Genomic DNA, 23,614 nt, shown 5'->3' with positions numbered 1-23,614 from the left:
CCCCGCCCCGCCCCGCCCCTGCCCAGAGGCCCAGCCGCGCCTCCTTCCGCGCTCCAATGCGCGGCTACACCTCCTCTCGCCCCGCCCTGCCCCGCCACGGCGACACAGGCAAGTCCCAGACCGAGTTATGATCATTCATTTATTGATATTTAATTACTCGAAAACACCCCCGACTGAAGAAGCAGACAGCCCATAACCCTGCTGGAAAAGAGGACTCAGAACTAATCAAGGGTAGTCAGGGTCAGGCTCAAGTTTGCACTGGTTCCCTGCCCCTAAAGTGGCGCCCTTATAGGCTGCTGAGTTCCAGACACTGTGCTAGGTACTTTACATGAGGTAACGTAAAAAACACACTGGGTGGGCCGCAGATACTCCCATACCCACCAGCCCCTGGCCTGTGGATCTCCTAGATTAGGGCTTTCTCTTCACAAAAGTAAATCAACCCTTTGCCTTGTTGGGGAAGGAAGGAATCATGGCATTATTTAGAGAATTTTCTGCAGTCCATTCTGCAGGTATCAGTAGTGGGTAATCCCCTCAACTCCCAGGCGTCCAAGGAACGTCCAAGGCTTGCCCACCAATATTGGCCTTCCGTCTGCTGCTGGGGCAGAGGCCTGGGCGACACAGGTGCATGATGAGACATGGCCTTCAGGAGCTCAGGTGGCTTTTTAACTGCACTATGAAGGTTCCAAGCTCGGCAGAGTTCAGTGTCCACACACAACGAATGAGAACAGGCGTCACCAGTGTCAACCAGGTCCGCAGAGGGGAGAATAATAAAGCTAGAGTACCATATGTCATATGAAGAAAGTAGCAGGAATAAATCTGCCAGATGTACAGTAGTAACATAAGTAGGTGAACAGGTACAATTTTCAAGTATTTTCCTTGATGGAGATGAGACTTGAAGCTGTGACCAAAGCACCGCTGTAGCAAGCTCCAACACAGGTAAACCATCAAGGGGATGTTAAAAAACACCAGCTGGAAAGAGCGAACAGGACCATTAGCTTATTAGCAAGCCCTGGAAGGGTCAGGTCTCACTAACATATTATTGGTGGCTCTTAAAAATATGTTGCTTTCCCTCTTGGGGGTTAACTGATTCTTTATGCTTCAATCACACTTGCTTATAACACTCACAATAGTTGACTTGTAGTTAGTTGTTTATTTTCCTGTATCCTTTTGTTCATCTTAAAGGCAAGTGTCATTTCATTTATGTTGAAGCCCTCAAATAATGTTTAAGGTAGAAATGAACTGAATATGTGGGTGTACAGACACACACACATATGTACAGGACTCTGTTTTTTGTTTTTTATTTTTGGCAGAGTGGGGGGGACTTGGGTATCAGTATTTTTTCTTCTCCCTGCATTTTTATGTGAAGTGGCATAATGAATACTGGAATACAAATTAGAAGATTTAAGTAATAATCCAAGTTTAACTACTATATGAGTCACTCATTCACCAAATAATTATTGAACACCCATTATGTGGCAGATACTGTGCAAGGCTCTAGACAAGGGATACACACATGGGTGACCAAGTTGGAAAAGATGCATCATAGAGCTTACATTCTAGTAGAGAGAAGAGAAACCAAAAAGAAAAAAAAAAAGGAGGGGGAAGATAATTACAGATTGTGATGAATTCAATGAAGAAAATAACTGGGTCACAGGAGGTAACTGGGAGATGGGCCCTCTGAGGCCTGAAGGACAGAAATGAGTCAGTGGAAGGAAGTGCATTCCAGGCAGAAGAAACAAATGAAAAGCCCAGAGATGGGAGAGGTTAGCTGGAACATGGTAAGCCAGGTGGAAACTGGGGCAGTCAGCATGACCCAGATCACGTCACTGATTTGCTTAAAGGGTTTTAAGCTGAGAAGTGAGTGAGCTGATTAAGATTTTAAAAGGACCACAGTGCATGCTCTGTGGCAAACTGACAATAGGGAGGCAAGAGCAGCAGTGGGAAACCAGTTAGGGGGTTACTGCAGCAGCCCAGGCAAGAAATAATTATTATTTAGACAAGGGTGGTGGTAACAGTAATAGTGGTGGATTCAGCACATGTATTGGAGGTAGATCAAATACAGTACTACTTGCTGATGAACTAGATATAAAGTATAAAGGAAGGAGAAAAATTGAAGATACACCCTGGAGAAGATACATCCTGGATAATTTATTGAAATTGGAAAGAACTGGGGGAGGAACAGGTTCAGGGATAGAAATTAAAGGTCCTGTTAGAGGTATATTAAGTTGAGATTCCTGTTAGATATCTAAGGAAGATGCAAAATGGTGGTTGGAGGCACCTGAGGTGCAGAGAAGAGGTCTAGGTCAGAGATATTATAGATTTAGGGGCCATGGGCCTAGATGATACATAAAATCCATTCTTAGTGTACTATTTATTAAAATATGACTATAAGCCCACCTTTTGGTAAGGGTCAGGTTTTACTTGGAATAAGAGTGCTCCTGAGAGACAGCCTCCATCTACATAATAGAAAACTGAACTAGACCCAGATCTAGTCACATATAAAATGCTGCTAAACAGAGAATATTCTGGTCTGTGGTCAGTGTTCACTAGGCAAAGATCTTCCCTACTTGTCTGTCTCTAATCCTGCTGATCATGTTTTACTGCCCTCTTATGAGGCTGTGAACTCATTTCAAACAATGTTTTTGGATCTCTTATACAACTCTAGATCATCACCTCAGATTTTGATTCATTAGCCCCATCAGATGAGTACAAGAGAAAAATTGTTAGGTAAATAGTTTTCAAACCCATTTATAGAAATTTGCTATAGGTCTGGGTTTTTTATTTGTGTTTGTTCTAAAGGAACGTCAATCCAAATGTAAACCTAACATATCAGTGTTTCATAAACAAGTGTGTTGCTAGGACATCACTAGAAAGCTTCCACTGGGTAACTGACCCACTTTTCTTGTGTGTCTATTTTTCTTTTCCTCCCTCTGAAACAATTTCCTTCTTCATTATCATAACCAATTTTGTTTTACCCAGAAGTCTCATTTATTCTACCGTAAGTCTCTTCTTTCACTGTTTATCGATGAAAAAGCACAGTGAAACAAACAACAAAAACAAAAAGCTCTTTCACCTCTTATAAAACTTCCTGCCAAAAATGTATTTTAGATGTTTACAAGAGTGGTGGAGCAAAGAGCTTAGGAAGCACTCTAAAAGCAAACAAAACACCAGATACTAAAGACTGCCCTGCCAGTAAATTAGAAAACATGATCTATGGTGATAAATTTGGGATTTGGGATTTAATTCATAACTATTATGCAATTAGCCCAACAAGGCCAAGATGTTCTTAAATTGCGTTTCTGACTTCTTACCTGGAGAATTCCAACTATAAACGTTACACTGCCTTGTAGGAAATGTCCGTCAACAAAGATCCCAAAGGAAAAGCAGCAACCCAATTTGCCTTTAGTGATTTCACCAACAAACCATGGTCCTGAAAGAGGCAATGAACAAGAAAGGAAGTTAAATAACTATGACTGATTACATACATCATGACATGCATTTACAGAAATAATGAAAAAATATGAGACTAGTCATCTATAAGCATTTATTTGTATAGCTTTTCTTCTTTGCTAATCTCTGTGTTGCACTCAATATCCTAGCTAACCAATTATTTGCTCCTTTGCTCCATATTTCTCTAGATTATAAAATTGCCTGAGTACGTGCTATACCTGGAATAGATTCCAGAAACAGATAGGAGTACGTTCACAAATTTTAGAAGTTTCTATTACAGTAGTAACCTCAATATAAAGCATTAACATTTCCTTTAAGAAGCAAAAAGGTACTCCATAGATACCACAGTTAATTTTCCAGATAACTGAGATTTACTCCTTTACGCAATAAGACTTCAACCACTTTAATCATTCTAAAACACTTCTTTCTTATAAATATTAATGAATGTATTTTAACCTTTTCTGGCTGACCCACAGTCATTACTTTGTACATCAACTACATACTCAGGGTTAACATGTACAAAGTTTAACTCACTTCTTTATTTTAATTTTTCATCTGCAATGCCAGAATGACTTTTCTCTACCCCGTATTATTATTTACTGCCCCTTCTCAATGTTCAGGCTTCTAGAACTACTATATTGTCAAGAGTGATTAAGGGACAGTCGGATTTCCCTTCTCAAAATGTAATACCATCATTTGCTGGTAAGGGTAGATTTCAACTGGGACTTCCCTGGTGGTCCAGTGGTTAAGACTCCACGCTCCCAATGCAGGGGACCCGGGTTCAATCCCTGGTCAGGGAACTAGATCCTGCATGCCACAACTAAAAGATCCCACATGCCACAACGAAGATCCCACGTGCTGCAACTAAGACCCGGTGCAGCCAAATAAATAAATGAATAAATATTTAAAAAAAAAAAAAGAGTAGAGTTCAACTTTAAAAAGTCATAGGTAATTTTCTCAGATATATATTATATATACTCCATTAGATACACATTAGTTTTAAAAAGTGTTTCCCCTTTGAGTTTCAACCTTTAAAAATGAAACAACTTCTCCCCTTCTAATGTTTTCCTTTACAGCCAGGAACCAAATCACCTGCTTTGCCTCCTAGTGGAAGACTAGTGTGTAAAACAGCTTCAACCTATCTTCTAACAAGAAAACCAACCTCAAAAGGGGAATCTGGCATAGCTTGTTATACAGAATTGTAAAGGGTCATATTATTTCTTTAACTACTTTCTGTTCTCTGGTGGGAGTTACTAATGAGGAAAGAAAAGTCCAAAGATGGACTAAAAGTAGAAAACATAGACTAAGCAACAAATAGTCTAATCTACTCCTAAATGACTCTTAGTAAGGAACATTAGTAAAAAGCTTTAAAAAGAGACTCACAGTGCTTTCTGCTTCCATAAGTGACTAAGTGATTTTGTCAGTATTGGGTATAATAATTAATATAAGAGAAGAGCTCAAATGCCTGAACTCACTGCTCATCTCAGTTTCTCTCTTTTTTGAGCTGAGTTTTTAGGAGTCACACGGTAGTAAATAGTCACTCAACTACATACTAGGCATTGTGCTTAATGCTGGGCATAGAGGGGAACAAGATAGACAGGACATCAATGGATATTCTAATGAGGGGAGAGATGATATATACAGAAGATAATCATAAATTCTGATAAAGTAATGAAGGAAATAAAAAGTATGGTGAAATAGAGGATAAAGCTTTAAGGTGGTCAAAGAAGGCTGCTCTGAGGAGATGGCATTGAAGCTGAACTTCTATCTTCTATTAGGTTTCTACACAAATACTAATTGTCATGGTCCTCTCAGCACCCTTAAGTTAACTTGCTGTTGACTAAATGTCCTTTAAGTTAGGAAAGAACTTTATTTCCCAAGATCATGTCACAGGAAATGACTTATGAAAGAGTGGTGTGCCGGTCATTATGCTCTCAAGAACCTAAATGGCTACTGTTAAAATTCTCAGTATATTCTTCGGCAGAATTCTCCACAATCTCAGGTTTCCTAATTGACTTACCCAGCACTGTATAGAGTGTCAGCAACAACATAGAATAGTAGAAGATGCTTATTTTGCTCAAGACATGAAGGGAAAATGAGGTCAAATTTACAAATCCTGGAGGTCCTAAACAGAATAAATTTGAAAAATCTAGTGAACACATGCAAAGTTCAAGTTTTTTATATTTTCTAGAAGACTTCCATGGGCATCGACTACATTTTCAGCAAATCATTTGTTATACGGATGACACCACTTTAAATTCAGAAGTTGGCAGGAATTCTGATAAACCAACTCACTTAGAATTACAGAGGGTAGAAAGGCAAAGCAATGGTGTAGTTGTGACACACACACACAAACACACATATACTCTGTGCTCAAAGGATGATCAAATCCCTGTTTTCCATGAGATTTAGTATCCAAATGTACAAACTTCCAAAAGTTGCATCAAGATATATCAAAGGCCACCACAATGTTCATTGCAGCACCATTCACAATAGCCAAGACATAGAAGCAACCTAAACATCCACTGACAGAGGAATGGATAAAGATGTGGTACATATATAATGGAATATTACTCAGCCATAAAAAAGAACGAAATAATACCGTTTGCAGCAACATGGATGGACCTAGAGATTATCATACTAAGTGAAGTAATTCAGACAGAAAAAGACAAATATCATATGATATCACTCATATGTGCAATCTAATTTTTAAAAAATGATACAAATGAACTTATTTACAAAACAGAAACAGACTTACAGATATTGAAAACAAATTTATGGTTACCAAAGGGGAAACGTGGGGGTGAGGGATAAATCAGGAGCTTGGGATTAACATACACACACTACTATATATAAGATAGATAACCAACAAGGGCCTACTGTATAGCACAGGGAACTCTACTCAATATTCTGTAAAACCTATATGAGAAAAGAATCTGAGAAAGAATGAATATACATATATGTATAACTGAATCACTTTGCTGTACACCTGAAACTAACACAATATTGTAAATCAACTATACTCCAATAAAATTTTCTAAAAACTATATATATATAGTACTATATATACTATATATATCAAAGGCATATCAAACAAATATCAAAATTTAATCTTGGGCTTCCCTGGTGGCGCAGTGGTTGAGAGTCCGCCTGCCGATGCAGGGGACACAGGTTCGTGCCCCAGTCCAGGAAGATCCCACATGCCGCAGAGCGGCTGCGCCCGTGAGCCATGACCGCTGAGCCTGCGCGTCCGGAGCCTGGGCTCCGCAACGGGAGAGGCCACAACAGTGAGAGGCCCGCGTACCGCAAAAAAAAAAAAAAAAAAAAAAAAAAAAATTTAATCTTAACTATGAGTATCTGTCCAAATATTCCTTTCCCATATATGATACAGCTCTTAACTCACAGCTATCCTCTTACTCCAACTGAAAGGGATCCACAAAACTCCAAATTAGCATCTCTTAAAGGGAATTCCCTGGTGGTCCAGTGGTTAGGACTCTCTGCACTATCACTGATGAGGGCCCAGGTTCATTCCCTGGTCAGAAAACTAAGATCCCACAAGCTGTGTGGTGCGGCAAACACACACACACAATACAATGCCAGAAAGCCCAAGCATAAGGGCTTCATTCTGCAGCCACAGACTAAAGCATCACAGTTCCTCAACCCCAGCCAGCCATTTCACTCATCTGCAGCCGATCATACACTGGTTAGCATAAGACTATGATGGCAAGCTCAGTACACACTGAGCAATGCTAGAGGTGTACTATTTAAAGGTTTAAAGGACTGGCTCCAGTGAAAGACAGCCTGATGTAAGTTAAATAGCACGTCTTCCCTAATAGGCCAGCATATTCATTTTATACTCATAAAACTGTTCAGCCTGACAGTTAATTTCAGACAAAGCCTGATAACGCATGGCCTTTCTCACTTTGTGTGTTTCATACTTGCTACTCATTCATCTCTCAGCTTCTTTCTTGTTCTAGTCTGGTACTTCTCAAAGTATTAATCTATATATCCACCTATAGTAATTATTATTTATTATAAATACATCATTCTTTAGCCTTAGAGGCAGCTATGCTTTAAACTTTAAGCAACGATTCTCTACTTTGGCTACACATTAGAATAACCTGAGGGAACTTTTAGTAAATACTTATGCCCAGGTCTCACCCTCCAGAGATTCTGACTTAATTGGCCTGGGGAAGAGGGGAGCTGGGACAGCAACCCAGCTGATTCTAGGCAGCAGGACTGAAAATAATGCTTTAGACAGAGCCGTGCTTCTCAGCCCTGACTGCACATTGGAATCATCTGGGGTGCTTTAAAAAATACTGATGCTTAGGTCCTACCCCCAGAGATTCTATGTAAACATTGAGGGTGTTGTGTAGACACTGAGATGTTAAAAAGTTCCCCAGGAGATTCTAAGGTGTAGTCAAAGTTGATAAGTGTTGTTTAAAGAAAAAGAAAAAAACTAACCTGGGGTCAGTCTCTTATTAGCTATGAGACATTGGACAGCCTACATAACCCCTGCAGTCCTTAGTCTTCTAATCTTTAAAATGGGGACAATAATACCTACCTCACAGGATTGTTGTAAGGATTAAGTGAGATAATGTAGGTAAAAATATGTTGTAAATTTTAAACAACTATACAAAAATACTGGTATTCCCACATGAAGCTGAGCCCTCCCTCAAATATTTATTTATTTATACTGTGGGCAAGAAAATATATGTGTGCAATAATGCTTCTTGAACTTTTTCATAGAATTTAAAAATATATATAAGCAGACAAACATTCAGTAGGATATGTATACTACCTATTCAGTTCATCATTTTACTGTTTAACCTTTACTACAGTACTCACTTCCCCCACAATCACTTCCTGATCCCAGGGACTTCATCCAAGCCAAGAAGGGATAATGAACATTTAATCCAACAAGTATTTATTGTCTGTAATGCACAAACTGGGTGCCGTGGAAAAGAGAAAAGAAGTAGAAAACAAGAGCTCCTATATTGAGGAAATTACAGTCTGATTGAAGAGAAAATGTATATACATTTGAAGTGGTAATGTAAAACAAGGTCATTGGCTAGTTAAATACAGAATTAATCCTCAGGAAGGACTGTTGGGATTCAGAGAAGCAAGCGCTCATTATGACCTAGAATGGCTGGAGAAAATGGTATGGAAAAGAGGGTTTGAGGTGAGCATGGTAGCTTGAAGGATGCACCTCACAGAGCTCAGGCAAAGATAATTTGCATTGATATTTATCACTTGGTAATAGTGAGGACATTATGGGATACACTAAAGTAAAGTCTTCTAAGATTAAGGAACCATGGTGACTAACCTTTATGCTCTGGATATGCTCGATAACGAAAAGCAATGAGAATGATGAGCTGGATCAGCACAATCATCACAAAAAGGACCCGGGCCTGCAGAGAAATAGATATTCACATGACATACATACATGGATACAGCTTCAGTTTTTTTAAATGGCCTAATTAACAAAAATGGAAATGACATCATTAGCAGAAATGACTATATGAGAAAAATATACAGTCAAAGAGAATTGAACATCTGACCCACCAAAAAAGATAATTGTAAGTTGCCTCAGCATTATTCTTTCAAGATTTGGATATGATACCTGGACCAATGTTGAAACTAAGTGATTTCATACAGTTATATAAAGTGATCAAATTAAAATAGTCTACTTTCACTGTACTAGGATAAGTATAATTTGTACTGTTTTATTTAAAGTTGTATAGGAGTGAAAAAAACACAACAGTACACAGTACACTGCAGGCTGAGTGAACAGACACTGCATTTCCTTATGCTTTCTCTATCAAGAAGTCACTCACTTGGAGATTAATTCACAGTAAAGAGACATTTTATGTAGGTTCTTGTTTCTCAAAGTATGGGTCCCAGATCATCATTGGAATCACCTTCAGCCTGTTGGGAATGCAGAATCTCAGGCCCCATCTCAGCCCTACTAATCAGAATCTGCCTCTTATTAACATTCCCAGGTGATTCATAAGTACACCAAAGTTTCCAAAGCCTGATCTAGGTGACCATTAAAAATTCCCAAAAGAGGGCTTCCCTGGTCGTGCAGTGGTTGAGAGTCCGCCTGCCGATGCAGGGGACACGGGTTCGTGCCCCGGTCTGGGAAGATCCCACATGCCGCGGAGCGGCTGGGCCCGTGAGCCATGGCCGCTGAGCCTGCGCGTCCGGAGCCTGTGCTACGCAACGGGAGAGGCCACAACAGCGAGAGGCCCACGTATCGCAAAAAAAAAAAAAAAAAAAAAATCCCAAAAGAAAAATAAATGACACAAAAAGATTTGTAAAAATGAGATGCAAATGCCCATTAGTCATATTTTTTAAAAGTTCAATCACACAAGTAATAAAAGTAAATTAAAATAATAAGGAATTCACATTTTAAGTATGTGAGGATATATACTAAGGTATCTCTGGAAGATGAAATTAAAGGGGGTTTAAATTTTCTTCTGAACATTGTAGCGTATTTTATGTCAATGCCCAGGACAGGGAGATCTGAGGAAAATAAAGTGTAAATTGCCAGAGCTTCTCTGAAAGACAGTTTGACAGTGTATATTAAAGAAAAAATCCCATTTATTCATTCAAGAAATATTTATTTGAGGGCCTACTTGTGTTAGGCATATCAAAAAGACAAAGATCTCTGCCCTCATGGGGCTTATATTTTAATGAGGGGGGACAGACCAAAAACAATGAATATAATAAATAATTTAAAATTTTGGGTAATTATATAATAAATGAAGTATATAGAATAATGTGTCCACTATTTGATCCAACAATTCATTTCCAGAAATTTCCAAAAAAACTAATATGTATGACTCACAGACTTAGAAAACAAACCAGGGGCAAAGGGTGGGGGGAAGGGATAGTTAGAGAGTTTGCGATTGACATGTACACACTGCTATATTTAAAATGGATAACCAGGGACTTCCCTGGTGGCGCAGTGGTTAAGACTCCACGCTCCCAATGCAGGGGGCCAGGGAACTAGATCCCACATGCAATGCTGCAACTAAGAGTTCACATGCCACAACTAAGGAGCCGACGAGCCACAACTAAGGAGGCCACCTGCTGCAACTAAGACCCAGTGCAACCAAATAAATAAATAAATATTAAAAGAAATAAAATAAAATGGATAACCAAAAAGGACCTCTACTATATAGCACAGGGAACTCTGCTCAATATTATGTAACAACCTAAATGGGAAAAGAATTTGAAAAAGGATAGATACATGCATATGTATAACTGAATCACTTTGCTGTATACTTGAAACTATCACAACATTGTCAACTATACTCCAATACAAAATAAAAAGTTTAAGAAAAAAAACTAGTATGTGCAAAAACTTAGTTATAAGCAGTATTTTTATAGTAGAGGGAAAAATTGGAAACAAATGTCCAACAAAAGGGAAATAGTAAAATAAATTAAGATGTATCTATGATAATATAATGCAGCCAATAAGCATCATTTATAAAATAAATGTGATGTGAGAAAACAGTCAAATTCCTCAGTAGAAAAAATCAGACAGAAAAAAGAGAATGAAAAGTATATTACCATTTTATATTAAAAACTCATATCTTAATGTAAATAAGAGAAAAATAAATAGAGAGTATCATAATGAGAAATACAATGGCTATAATGGCTAGTGTGATAAAAGAATGATGTGGGGCTGATTGTACTTTATTTCTAAATTTTCCAAGTTTTCTATATTAAGCATGTATTATTTATGTAGGAAGAAATATTATTTTTGAAAGATCCCAATCCAATTTAGCACAGTCCCTATAATTCCCTTAGTTATCCTTGTTTTATGGCACTAGGTAGAACTAGGTCCCAAAACAGGTACTATATGTCCATGCCTCCACTTCAAAATCACTGTATTCTTCTAGACAAGCAACTAAACTTTTAATTTTATAAGGTTCCACTTTCTCATCACATGATTATTATATTATTTATGACTTTGGACCTACCAAATTAAAAACACACATAACACTTAGTTGAATTTACTCACCACAGTACAATGGTCAGTAAGGAGAATAAACGATGCCAGAGGATCAAACCTGAGGTGAATGTCCTCTCGAGCAGAAAATATGTGGTGAACACTCTTACTTCTTCCAGCAGAGTCCTAGTTATAAGCACAGCAGAGAAGCAACCCTCATCTACAAATACGTACAATGTTCCAAGATTAAGTTTCCAATAACTTGTCAGTTATCTCAGAATAAGCAGTATTTTTTTCATTTACTTTTGATTCTTCCTATAAGCACTTTAAATAAAACTTCTTTTAAACCCTGTAATTCTAGATTTGAACTGGAAATATCAGCATGTATTACAATGTATTCTCTCTTTTAAAAAACAGAAATCTGTATTTCCCTCTGTTTACTGAAAAGCCCTAAAAATAATAATGAACTCAACAACAATGAGCTAGCTGGGCTAGTGCCCAGATTTTGGTCTCAAAATAAAACTTATCACTACAAGAAACCAGTGCTCTTTAGAGAAATAGGTGATTCCAGTTCTTGAGTAAGAAATGCAAAAGAACTTGAAACATCTTCTACCAGAAAGCAAGAAAACTAACAAGGACTACAGGGATTGTATCAAAGGACTTAGTGGCCAACTTGGAGAGGCTCCCACTAGTCAAACAATTGAGCATCAAAAAGAATAAATGCAATGGATTGAAACGTACCAAATATATATATATTTTAACTATGAATTAATAATGATACTAGAAGACTCATTTAGTTACCTTTGGCAGAAGCTAGAGAAGTAACTTATTACTTTGAAAACTGGTTTAGAACAGGAAAGGTGGAGGAAGAATGAAGACTGATCTTGCCTTTCCTGTATGAACTCTATATCTCGGTACCAAATAGATGAGGCAAATTTTTTCTTTGTGGGACTATTCTAATTAATACTCCTATAATTAGGAGTGTAATTTGAATATCACCATTTTATAACTCTGATGAAATAATGGATCTAGACTGAGATTATCAGTAAGTGCTAATCCCTCAGTGAAAAGCTGGTTGAGTACTGAAAAGCTGAATGGAGGATAAGCCTGCAGTGTGCTGGTACTGGCTTGACTGACCCACAAGGGCCAACTGCTACATATTCAGGAATTTTGCAGACCAGCTGATGTGTCAGTAGCTTAAAACCAGCTACAGGAGAAATATTTATACTATGGAAATTGGTATAAATCAGGGAGATGCTACAAATCAGGGTCCTCCCTTCAAACCTGCCCCAAGCTGGTTGTTAAATATTTACCAGCATACCACTGGGTAGGGTCAACAATATCTGCATACATTGATCAATCTTAACATTATTAAAAGAGAGACAACCAGATACTATAGGCTTCTGATAAAAGCATAAAACACCAAATGAAGTATTCCTGCCAAAAAACAGACTCAGATCTGATCTAACCTCAAATCTAACTACAGTAATAGAAACTAGATGGGGTAGAGGAACATGCTATATGATAACACATGGATATAAACAGCAAAAATCCAGAATACAGAAACAGTACAGGATAAAAGATCCAGTTTCCAAAGCAAAACAAATTGAGAGGGGAAAAAAAAAGGAGGGTGGAGAGGGAACCTATAGGTTAAACGACACTGAAGAGACAATCACCTAAATGCAATATTTGAGCCTTGTTTGGATTGTCATTTGAACCAACCAAACGCAATTATATGTGACAAAATAAGAAAACTGAACACTAGCTGGATAGTTTGATATTAAGGAATTACTGTTAATTTTTCAGGTGTGATATGGTACTATGGTGACTTTTTTTTAAAATAGCTCTTATCTTTTAGAGATATATACTGCCATATTTACACAGATGAAATGACATCGTGGTACAGGGAGGAGAGAAGTGGATGGAGTACAGATGAAACAAGACTGGTCAAAAGTTGATAATCTTTGAAGTTGGGTGAAGGATACATGGAGATTTATTATAGTATTATCTCTTTCATATATTTTAAAAATTCCTCATCATAAAAAGTTTTAAAATAGCAAAAAGAACTTGTACTGGTGTTTATCAAACTTTTATTGCTCAAATGTTCTAACTCTGAATGACAAGTTCTTAGGGTTTTTTTTTAAGTTCTTGTTTTAAAGCAGAGATTTTCTTTAATTTTGAGATATAGAGATTTCTAGAGTTTGCTCTTTAAATTGGCAAAGGAGGCACAATAATCTTAAATTCTGGTTCTCAAACTTTAATGCACATCAGAATCACCTGGAGGGACTGTCAAAACAGATGGCTGGGTTCCATCTCCAGAGTTTCTGATACATAGGTGTGGGATGGGATTTCTAACAAGTTCCTAGGTGATGCTGACGCTACTACTTCAGAAACCACACTGAGAACTGATCTAAAGGTCCAGTTGGTACTAGGCTGCCCAGAACTTTACAGATATTCAATAAATACAGTGAATAGGTAAAATATAAGATAATAAATCGATGTCTTCTCCCACGAATTTTTCTTTCAGACTTATCTATGGTATACTGTATTTAAAAGGACAGAACTTTCTCACTGATGAATGAGGGGACAGGTTCCCTGTTTAATATTCAGTAGACTAATTTTTTAAAGTTATACTCATAGACATAAAACAGATCAGTGGTTGCCTGGAAATGAGGGTGGAGGGAAGGCAGTTGCAAAGGGACATAAGAAAACTTTTGAGGGTGATAGATCATATTGATTGTAGAAATGGTTTTAAGGATGTATAAGAAAGTCAAAACACACAAAATTGTACTCTTTAAATATATGGAGTTTTTTAATATAAATTCTACCTCAATAACGTAAGAAATGTTAAACATATAAAAAGTATATGTGATTTCACATTTTTACTAAGGATTCAACTAAGCAGGCAGAAAGGTTCAAGAAATGTGAGCTATGGTTTCTTCCTCATAAAACTACAGAAGCTGAGGTTCGGAAGCAATCCAAAGATTTGGAAGTTCCCCATTCCAACAGTGAGCAGGTCTCCTATGGTTGCTCCTACTTCTTCCCCATGACTGTAAAGATAGGGAACAATTTATTCTATGTGCACTTGTATCTTCAAGTCTTTTTTTTTTTTTTTTTTTTTTTTGCGGTATGCGGGCCTCTCACTGCGCCACCAGGGAAGCCCTTCAAGTCTTTTTAAAATGAGCCAACTTCTAATATGAAAGACATTAAGGAGTTCATCCCCAGGAGTCCCTCCTTCCACTTTCTACCCATGAGTGTCTTCTTCCTCCTAAGCAGAACACTTCAAAGATGGGTGGTACTGGGCTTCCCTGGTGGTGCAGTGGTTGAAAGTCCGCCTGCCGATGCAGGGAACATGGGTTCGTGCCCGGGTCCGGGAAGATCCCACGTGCCGCGGAACAGCTGGGCCCTGTGAGCCATGGCCGCAGGGCCTGCGCGTCCGGAGCCTGTGCTCCACAACGGGAGAGGCCACAACAGTGAGAGGCCCGCGTACCCCCCCCCCAAAAAAAAAGATGGGTGGTACTGCAAAGTGCCTTCTCTCGTTTCCTCATCTATGAATTGGGGATAAAACTACCCACCACATAAGATTGTTATACAGATTTCGTAAAAAATTCTAAGTGTCTGGCATCTCCTTAGAAGAAGCTCAGTAAATAGCTCCTTCCTGCTCTAAATCCTTCTCTGTGACACATACAAAAAAGATAATGAAAATAATCACATGTGTTTTCTGAAGGATTACATGATAATCTTCAAACCAAGACTTAACATTAAAAGGTTAAACAGTTTAAAACTTCATCAAATCATAAAGTTGTAGAAATTGACAGATTTTTTTTTCCAGAAACTAATTTTTTAGCACAGTCTATCCCCTAAAGTGTTTCAAATTGTTGATGAAACTGCTCTATTTTGGTGATGATGATCACTTTCTACTCTGGCAGGTCTAGTGAATTAAATGCTCCCCAAGCTGAATCAGAAAAGGGACAGGCAGACAGTTACTGCATGTGCTATCAATGCCCACTCCCCAAACAAAAAATCCCTTTGATGGATGCCTTAAAAATTATTTATCCTAGAGCTTTCAAAATAGTGACACAATTTCCTATACTTGGAGACAGCAATCAAAGGCGTGGATACGTAAATATTATGTTTTCTGACTTATTCTATTATCTTCAGGAATATTGGGGAATGTGCTCCCATTATTAAAAGATTCTGGCCAAAGCTGGAAGAAAACAGAACAATGATTCCCTGGGGATAAAAAGAGGGGACTATAGCCAGTAGTTGCACACTCATGTCCTCTGCCCAGTTTTTAGTCTAAAAGTAGAATTATTCCTGAGTGTCCATTTTCAGAACATACTAAATCCAGTGTATTCAAATTATTTATTAACTTAGTTTCATCTTATCAATTGACAAAAACAAAACAAAACAAAAAACAAATTGGAGTTCAATGTGGTTACAGCCTAATCATTCACATAGCAAGCTGAAAATTACTAACTTACCTGGACGATTACTTCTATGTTATGTGTCCTATTATTGTAGTTTCTTGGATTCCACTTTAGTATGAAAATAGGACCAGACAAATGACTAGCTTGCCCTAAATGAACTCCATCAATCTTAACTGCGACTGAAGTAATGGAAGATAAGGAAAACACCAAGACTCTAAAATGAGAGCATAAATGCATGGTTTTAGGTATTTGGCATTGTTTTTATAAAGAAGAATAACCCTATTATAACCCGAAAAGATGTAAGTACAGTTGGCCTTCCGTTGGTTGATCTGCGAGTTACTGGGATGTGGAACCTGTGGTTTCTACCAACCATGGATCGAAAATATTCAGAAAAGAAAAATTTCAAGAAAGTTCCCAAAAGCAAAACTTTAATTTGCCTCTCGCCAGCAACTATTTACATAGCAGTTACATTGTGTTAGGTATTATAAGTAATCTAGATATGATTTAAAGTATAGGGAGGATGTGCATAGGTTATATGCAAATACTACACCAGTTTATATAAAGGACTTGAGCATCTGTACACTTTGGTATTCCCAGGGGGTCCTGGAACCAATCCCCCAGAGATACCGAGGGACAACGGTAAGGCAGACCATTACACTGTACAAATGTTCATATGACACTCTTCATATGATCTGGTTTCTTTCTAAATGGTGGCTTCTGGAGTTGTATAATTCAGCCAACCTGAATTGGTGAGAAATCAGAAACTATTCTAAATCTAAATCTGATATCCAGCTCCTATCAAGAAACCTGACCAAGAGATGTATGTTCCACTTACCTAGTGATCAAAAGAAATAAATTAAAGCATATTGGTACCCTTTTTTTCCAGAATAATTAGTAAATTTTTTTAAAAGTACAATATCCAATAATGATAAGAGTGCTGTGAAACTGGCACTCATATTGCTTGGTAACATTATAAATTAGTATCTGTTTTAAAAAGTAATCAGGTACCTTGTGCACTGCTGGTGGGAATGTGAAATGGCGCAGCCACTGTGGAAAACAATGTGGAGGTTCCTCAGAAAATTAAACATAGAATTACCACATGATCTAGCAATCCCACTTCTGAATATATACCCAAAGAACTGAAAGCAGGGACTGGAACACATATTTGTACACCCACGTTCATAGCAGCATTATTTACAGTAGTGAAAAGGCAGAAGCAAAAATGTCTATCAACAGATGAATGGATAAACAAAATGTAGTGTATATATGCAATGAAACAGTGAATACTCAGCCTTAAAAAGCAAGGAAATTCTGAAACATGCTTCAAAATGGATGAGGACATTATGCTAAATGAAAGAAAGCCAGTCACAAAAGGACAAATACTGTATGATTCTCCTATGAGGTACCTAGAGTTGTCAAATTCATAGAGACAGAAAGTAGAATTGGTGGTTGCCAGGGGCTGGGGGGAGGGGGAATAGGGAGTTAGTGTTCAATGGGTACAGAGTTGCAGTTTTGGAAGCTGAAAAAAATGGTGATGATGGTTGCACAACAATATAAAGGTACTTATTGCCACTAAAAATGCTTAACATGGTAAATTTTATGTTATGTATATTTTAACCACAATTTTCTGAAAAAGAATAATGATTTTAGTTGCAAAAAAAAAAAGTAATCAGGCAATCTTTATCAACAGTCACAAAGGAATTCAAACTATTTCACCTAGAATCCTATTTCCAGAACTCTATCTACAGCAATTATTCAAATGAAGGAAGAATCTATATGCATCAGATGTTCATCCTCAAATTAGAAAAAAATCTGAAAGTTCACCAATAAGATAGGAAAATGGTTAAACTGTGGTCCATTCTCTCTGTTGACAGAAAAAAAATAGCAATTAGAATACACGGTGCCCTATGATTACGACTGTGTAAATACAGGCCTGAAAGAGAATGCCTGAGAAGGAAAACTCATGTTAATAATAGCTCTATTGGGGTATGGGGGGGGAGTGGGACAGGGATACACATATAATCCCATTACTCTATTTTCCAAAAGTTATGTTGTACTGCTTTTCAAAATAAAATTTAAAAGAGTATATTAAAACAAGTGCCCTTATGTTTGCAAAAGGTTATGTCTCTTTGCAAAAGGAATGTTAATGTCTCATTAAGATTCTATTTAATACTACCCAGCCATAAAAAAGAACGAAATAATGCCATCTGCGGCAACATGCATTCAACTAGAGATTACCATACTAAGTGAAGTTAGAAAGACAAATACCATATAGTATCACTTATATATGGAATCTAAAATATGACACAAATTAACCTATCCATGAAACAGCAACAGAATCAGGGACATAGAAAATAGACTGGTGGTTGCCAAGGGGGAGGGGGTGGGGGAGGGAAGGACTGGGAGTTTGGGATTAGCAGATGCAAACTGTTATATATGGGATGGGTAAACAGCAAGGTCCTACAGTACAGCACAGGGAACTATATTCAATATCCTGTGATAAACCATAATGGAAAAGAATATGAAAAAGAATGTATACATGTATAACTGAGTCACTTTGCTCTCAGAAGTAATTAATACATTGTAATTCAACAATACTTCAATAAAAAATAAATTAAAAAAAAGATTCTATTTATATGCACTGTCAAATTCATATGCCAAATGATTTTTCAATTCCGGAAGGTTTACATAGCTTTTGCTTTTTTGAAAGGCTATGTAGCAAAACAAAAAAATATATACTTCTGATATATGATGTAAATTTTTTTAAGTAGGATACAAATGAATAGGTACATTATGATTACAGCAATGTAAAACCATGCATATAAAAAAGTGAGAATAAAAGACAAAAATAATAATGGTAGGATTATGGGTTTCTAGATTTTTTTTTATTTCAGCAGCTTAAAAATTATATACTTTTTAACTGAATAGGAATGAAACAGTAGGCAATTTATATAATGTTTAGATTGCTGAGAAAACTAAAGTAGAGCATCTCATAGCTTTCACATAAGAATGCAATCACAATGACTTACTCTTCATCAATATCAAACTGAAAGTAAATTCTGAAAAACTGCTACATACCTGATGTGTGTTGAGTGAAGGAGTCTTTCTAGTGGTTCATGTTTAGCAGAACTATAGAGGAGTGATTTAGGATTAGTGATAAGAACCACAGGCCACTCGCCAAAGATCAAATCTGCAAAGCTAAAGAGGTCATGATCAAAAGCAAAGATCCGGTACCTAGACACCAGAGGACAATAAGGTAATTTAGTTACTTCATATTATAAGACGGCCTGAAGGATATATACAGAACAAATGTAAAACGATAAAACTATACTTTCTGAGATCATGAATTTGAATGCAGAGTAAATAATATTGTTCCTCTTTCTTCCCTTGCCCTTATCACTTTATACATTTTGGCACATGTGATGTGTCACAACTGGGATCTGACTGAAGCAATGAATTTTCACTGTGTCCTAGAACAATGCCTGGTACATAGCATGTACTCTTTAATTTTTAAATAAATGTTTGTTGAATTAAGTCATTTGATTTCTATACTTTAAGACTATTTTGAACCTAAAACATTCATCATAAGTCTAATAATATCTGACATTCTTCATCCCATCAACAATGCTACATAAAATATTAAAATAAACACACTTAGAAACCTTTAATTCTTCTTTTAAACTTTTATTTCTATAATTTCAAAGAAAACAGCAAAAGTTAAGTGGTTTTGATTTTCTAAATGCACAATGAAAAGTAAAACTATTCACTAAAAAGTAACCAAAGTTTTGTATTTTCTAACTTTTAGAACTAAGGAGAGAAATGATTAGCTATGGCAGAAACAATAGTGCTCACCAAATACTCCACGTGCTCCCCTGCATTTCCCAGTCTCCCTGGTATTAGGTTGGGGCCATGTGACTAGTTCTGGCCAATGGGCTGTGAACAGAAGTGACATGTATCACACTTCTGGTCCAAAGTACTTAAGAATGGATATGAGTTCTCTGTGATCTCTTGCCTGCCCTGGAATTGAGGTGTTGAAATAGTCACATTATAAGACGGAGGAAGTCTGAATCCCTGAGTTACCCCATGGAGGAGAATTTCCCTGACTTATACTGATTTACATAAATGAAAAAATAAACATCTGTTGTGTTAAGCCATTGATATTTCTAGATTTATTTGCATCCACAACAAAGCCTAGTCTAACATTACTAATACACTAACTGTTTTTAAAAACTCTCCTAGGGAATTCCCTGGCAGTCCAATGGTTAGGACTCCATGCTCTCACTGCTGAGGGCCGGGGTTCTATCCCCAGTTGGGGAACTAGGATCCCACAAGACACAGCCAAAAAAAAAAAACCTCTTCTATTGTACTAATATAATTTAAACGTTTATAAGGGCAGGTAAAGGTTAGGTCCTTTCAGTAAAACAAACTCCAAATAAAACCCCAGGGTTGGAATACAGGAGAGCAGGTGGGAAGAGAAAGAAAGGAAATGGCTCCATAATTAACATCACTTAACTTGTAACTGTAGCATTTATAAGAAATAAAGAAGCTGATCAAGGGTTAGGAAGGCTACCTGGTAAAGGCAATTCCAGCCCAGCCCACAGCCTCACAGTCATGAACAGACAGGTCTTAGTTCAAAGTAATTACAGTTGCCAACTAATCACAGGCTTCAAGCATAGCTCTTATACAGTTTCTAGAAAAGCCAACTGAAATGAATAAGTTCCTTCCAAGATATAAAGCTGCTTTTTAATGAATGGGAGTACAGTTGACCCTTGAACAATGAGGGCGTTGGGGCACCGACCCCCAAGCAGTAGAAAATCCGAGTATAATTTCCCAATCAGCCCTCTGTATCCTCAGTTCCACATCCACAGATTCAACTAACCACAGATTGTGTGGTACTGTAGTATTTTGTGAAAAACATCTGAGTATATGTTGACCTGCACAGTTCAAACCGTGTTGCTCAAAGATCAACTGTAGTTATTAGAAAGATAACATATTCAGCTCAACAAATATTCACTAAGTACCTATATCTTCATAGCACTGGGTTTGACTAAGTTAAAGAGCAATTGATAAAAAACAATGAGGTGATACTTATTTATATTTAAACTTGCACTTAGTTATTCTCAAATATATCTATTTCGTTCTTCTCAATAAATATATATTTAACTATACTGTATCCTTTTGATAAATAAGTTATGTTTTCTCTTCAGAAGACTTTAACCTTAGATCTACCATATGACCCAGCATTTCCACTCCTGGGTATATATCCAATTTGAAAAGATACATGCACCCCAATGTTCATAGCAGAATTATTTACAATTGTCAAGATATGGAAGCAACCTAAGTGTCCATCAACAGAAGAATGGATAAACAAGATGTGGTACATATACAATGAAATACTACTCAGCCATAAAAAAAGAATGAAATTTTGCCAGTTGCAACAGTGATAGACTTGGAGGGTATCATGCTAAGTGAATAAGTCAGACAGAGAAAGACAAATGTTGTACGATACCACTTACATGTGGAATCTAAGAAATACAACAAACTAGGGAATATAACAAAAAAGAAACAGACTTACAGATATAGAGAACAAACTAGTGGTTACCAGTGGGGAGAAGGAAGGGAGGAGGGGCAAGATAGAGGTAGGGGTTAAGAGGTACAAACTATTACATATAAAATAAGCTACAAGGATATATTGAACAGCACAGGGAATACAGCCAATATTTTATAATATCTATAAATGAAGTATAATCTTTAAAAATTGTGAATCACTATACTGTACAACTGTAACTTACATAATATTGTATAACTATACTTCAATTAAAAAAGTGTTTAATAATAATAATTTTTAAAAGACTTTAACCTTAATATAACCAACTATAATCTGTTTGAAGAACTTAAATCACTAACATGTTGTAGCAATAACTAGAAAGGCAAATATCAAATTCAGGGAAAAAGATGACGTATTTCTAGCCCTAGTGTTTCTCAAAGTATGGTCCATTGAGCATCTGGTGGGCTTTTTAAAAAAAAGCAGTTTCTTGTGTCCTAACCCAGACCAACACAGCCAAAATCTCTAGAGACAGGGCCTGGTAATTTTTATTTTTCATAAGCTCCTCCATAGATCTCGTGTATACTAGATTTTGAGAACTATTTCCTAGAGGATGCATTTGAAAAGCCAACATAACATAGTGATGGCAAACATAATTGCTGCAACAAAGTTTTTGCATAAGGATAAAGACTGCCAGATACATATATTCCTTCAAAAACATAGAGATATCACATGTTTTTCCTTAACTGGGATCACTCACTCATGATAGTGATCAGAAAACTATCATTGCTTTAGCAAAACTTACACGTATAAGTTGTATTCTGTGGGGTAGTTCCCTTACCTTCTGTTATCCTTCCAGTCTCCCACCTCAAGTTCCAAAGTGCCCTGGAAGTGACGAGTGTGCAAAACAGGCATCAGTCCACCAAGTGTGTGGAGGTGCCCACACAAATAAGCTGTAGCCGAACTAACCAATGAAAAATAAATGAAATAAATGAACAAAGATAACTTGTGATGCCAAACTAATAAAAATATCTCTTCAGAAAAGCAAGATAGGTAGAACAACATAAAAGAATTAAAAGCAATTCATTTTGATTTTGGAAGCTTGCCTCACCTCATTATGGACCGAATTCCTGGTGATGGAGAAAGGATAGTGGATGTTGTGAAGTGTCCAAACCAAATACTGTGGTTGCTCCGACTACTTTCCTTGGCCAGTAATGAAAGATCCTCCATCTGTTTCTGAAATCAGAGAAAAACAGAAGGAGCTTTAATTAGAGCTCAGGCTGAAATCTAATGTCAAGAGGTTACACAACTCCCTTGAGGTTTTATAATATTACGTCTAAAGCTTAAACCCTACTAACCAGTGACCTGTATGGACCTCTGTAAGTTTCAAACTGTTTAAACATACAATTCATTTGATCCTAAAAATAACTCTGCACTAAGGAGGACAGGGATTATTCCCATTTGATAGATAAAGAAACAGAAATAAACAATCTTTAAATTACATAAATTTTTTTCTTTATTTATAAATTTCTTTGCAGCAATGAAGAAGAACCACTAATCTTTTCAGCCCTGTATACCACAGTGCAATTAATAAAGAGGATATTGAAACTAAACTTCTAAAACAAGATGAACATATGTCCACAGAAAGCCTTGTACCTGAATATTTACAACATTCTACTCATAACAGACAAAAACTAGAAACCACCAAAAAATTGCAGTATATCCATACCCATACAACGGAATACTACTCAGCAATAAAAAGGATATACACAGTAATAGGGATGAATCTCAAAAACATACTAAGCAAAAGAGGCCAGACACAAGAGTACCTACTGTATGATTTCATTTATGTAAAATTCTAGAACAAACAGCACTAATCTATACTGACAGAAAACCCATCAGTGGTTCCCTGGGACTGCAGGTGAAGACTAACAACACAAGAGAACTTTCTGGGGTAATGGAAATGTTCTGTCTTGATTGTGCTGACAGTTACACCAGTATATACATTTGTCAAAGCTCTTCAAATACTCAAAATGAGTGCATTTTATTGTCTGTAAACCATCCCTCATAAAGATGATTTCTAAAATAACTTGTATATATAAATATATACATTAATATTATCTCCAAAGTGCTTATAGCAATGAATTCCTGGGCCCTACTTTCAGAGTTTCTAATTCGTTAAGTCTCAGACAAAGCCTAGGAATCTGCATTTTACAAAACAGCTGCTTT

General features: G+C 37.0%; 1 protein-coding gene across 11 annotated transcripts in view; it reads right to left on the bottom strand.

The window, feature by feature from the left end:
- Positions 1-125: 125 nt before the first annotated feature.
- TMEM62 (transmembrane protein 62) overlaps positions 126-23,614 on the bottom strand; it is a 70,028-nt gene continuing 46,539 nt past the window's right edge. For 9 of the 11 annotated variants that reach the window (XM_067744877.1, XM_067744835.1, XM_067744825.1 and 6 more), the window contains 10 exons: positions 22,497-22,621; positions 22,227-22,349; positions 18,919-19,074; positions 16,849-16,887; positions 15,895-16,054; positions 11,483-11,596; positions 8,777-8,861; positions 5,471-5,575; positions 3,312-3,430; positions 126-969 (listed from right to left, as the gene is read on the bottom strand). In XM_067744877.1, coding sequence (XP_067600978.1) covers positions 643-969; positions 3,312-3,430; positions 5,471-5,575; positions 8,777-8,861; positions 11,483-11,596; positions 15,895-16,054; positions 16,849-16,887; positions 18,919-19,074; positions 22,227-22,349; positions 22,497-22,621 — 1,353 coding nt within the window. In that variant the 3' untranslated portion in view covers positions 126-642. The remainder of the gene's footprint in view (positions 970-3,311; positions 3,431-5,470; positions 5,576-8,776; positions 8,862-11,482; positions 11,597-15,894; positions 16,055-16,848; positions 16,888-18,918; positions 19,075-22,226; positions 22,350-22,496; positions 22,622-23,614) is intronic. The other 2 variants (XM_067744816.1, XM_067744896.1) reach the window with 1 other exon arrangement.

Source organism: Pseudorca crassidens, chromosome 1 (genome assembly GCF_039906515.1).
Source record: "Pseudorca crassidens isolate mPseCra1 chromosome 1, mPseCra1.hap1, whole genome shotgun sequence".
Taxonomy (NCBI): Eukaryota; Metazoa; Chordata; class Mammalia; order Artiodactyla; family Delphinidae; genus Pseudorca; species Pseudorca crassidens.
The sequence above is the reverse complement of the archived record's forward strand: the minus strand, read 5'-3'. Positions and strand labels throughout refer to the sequence as shown.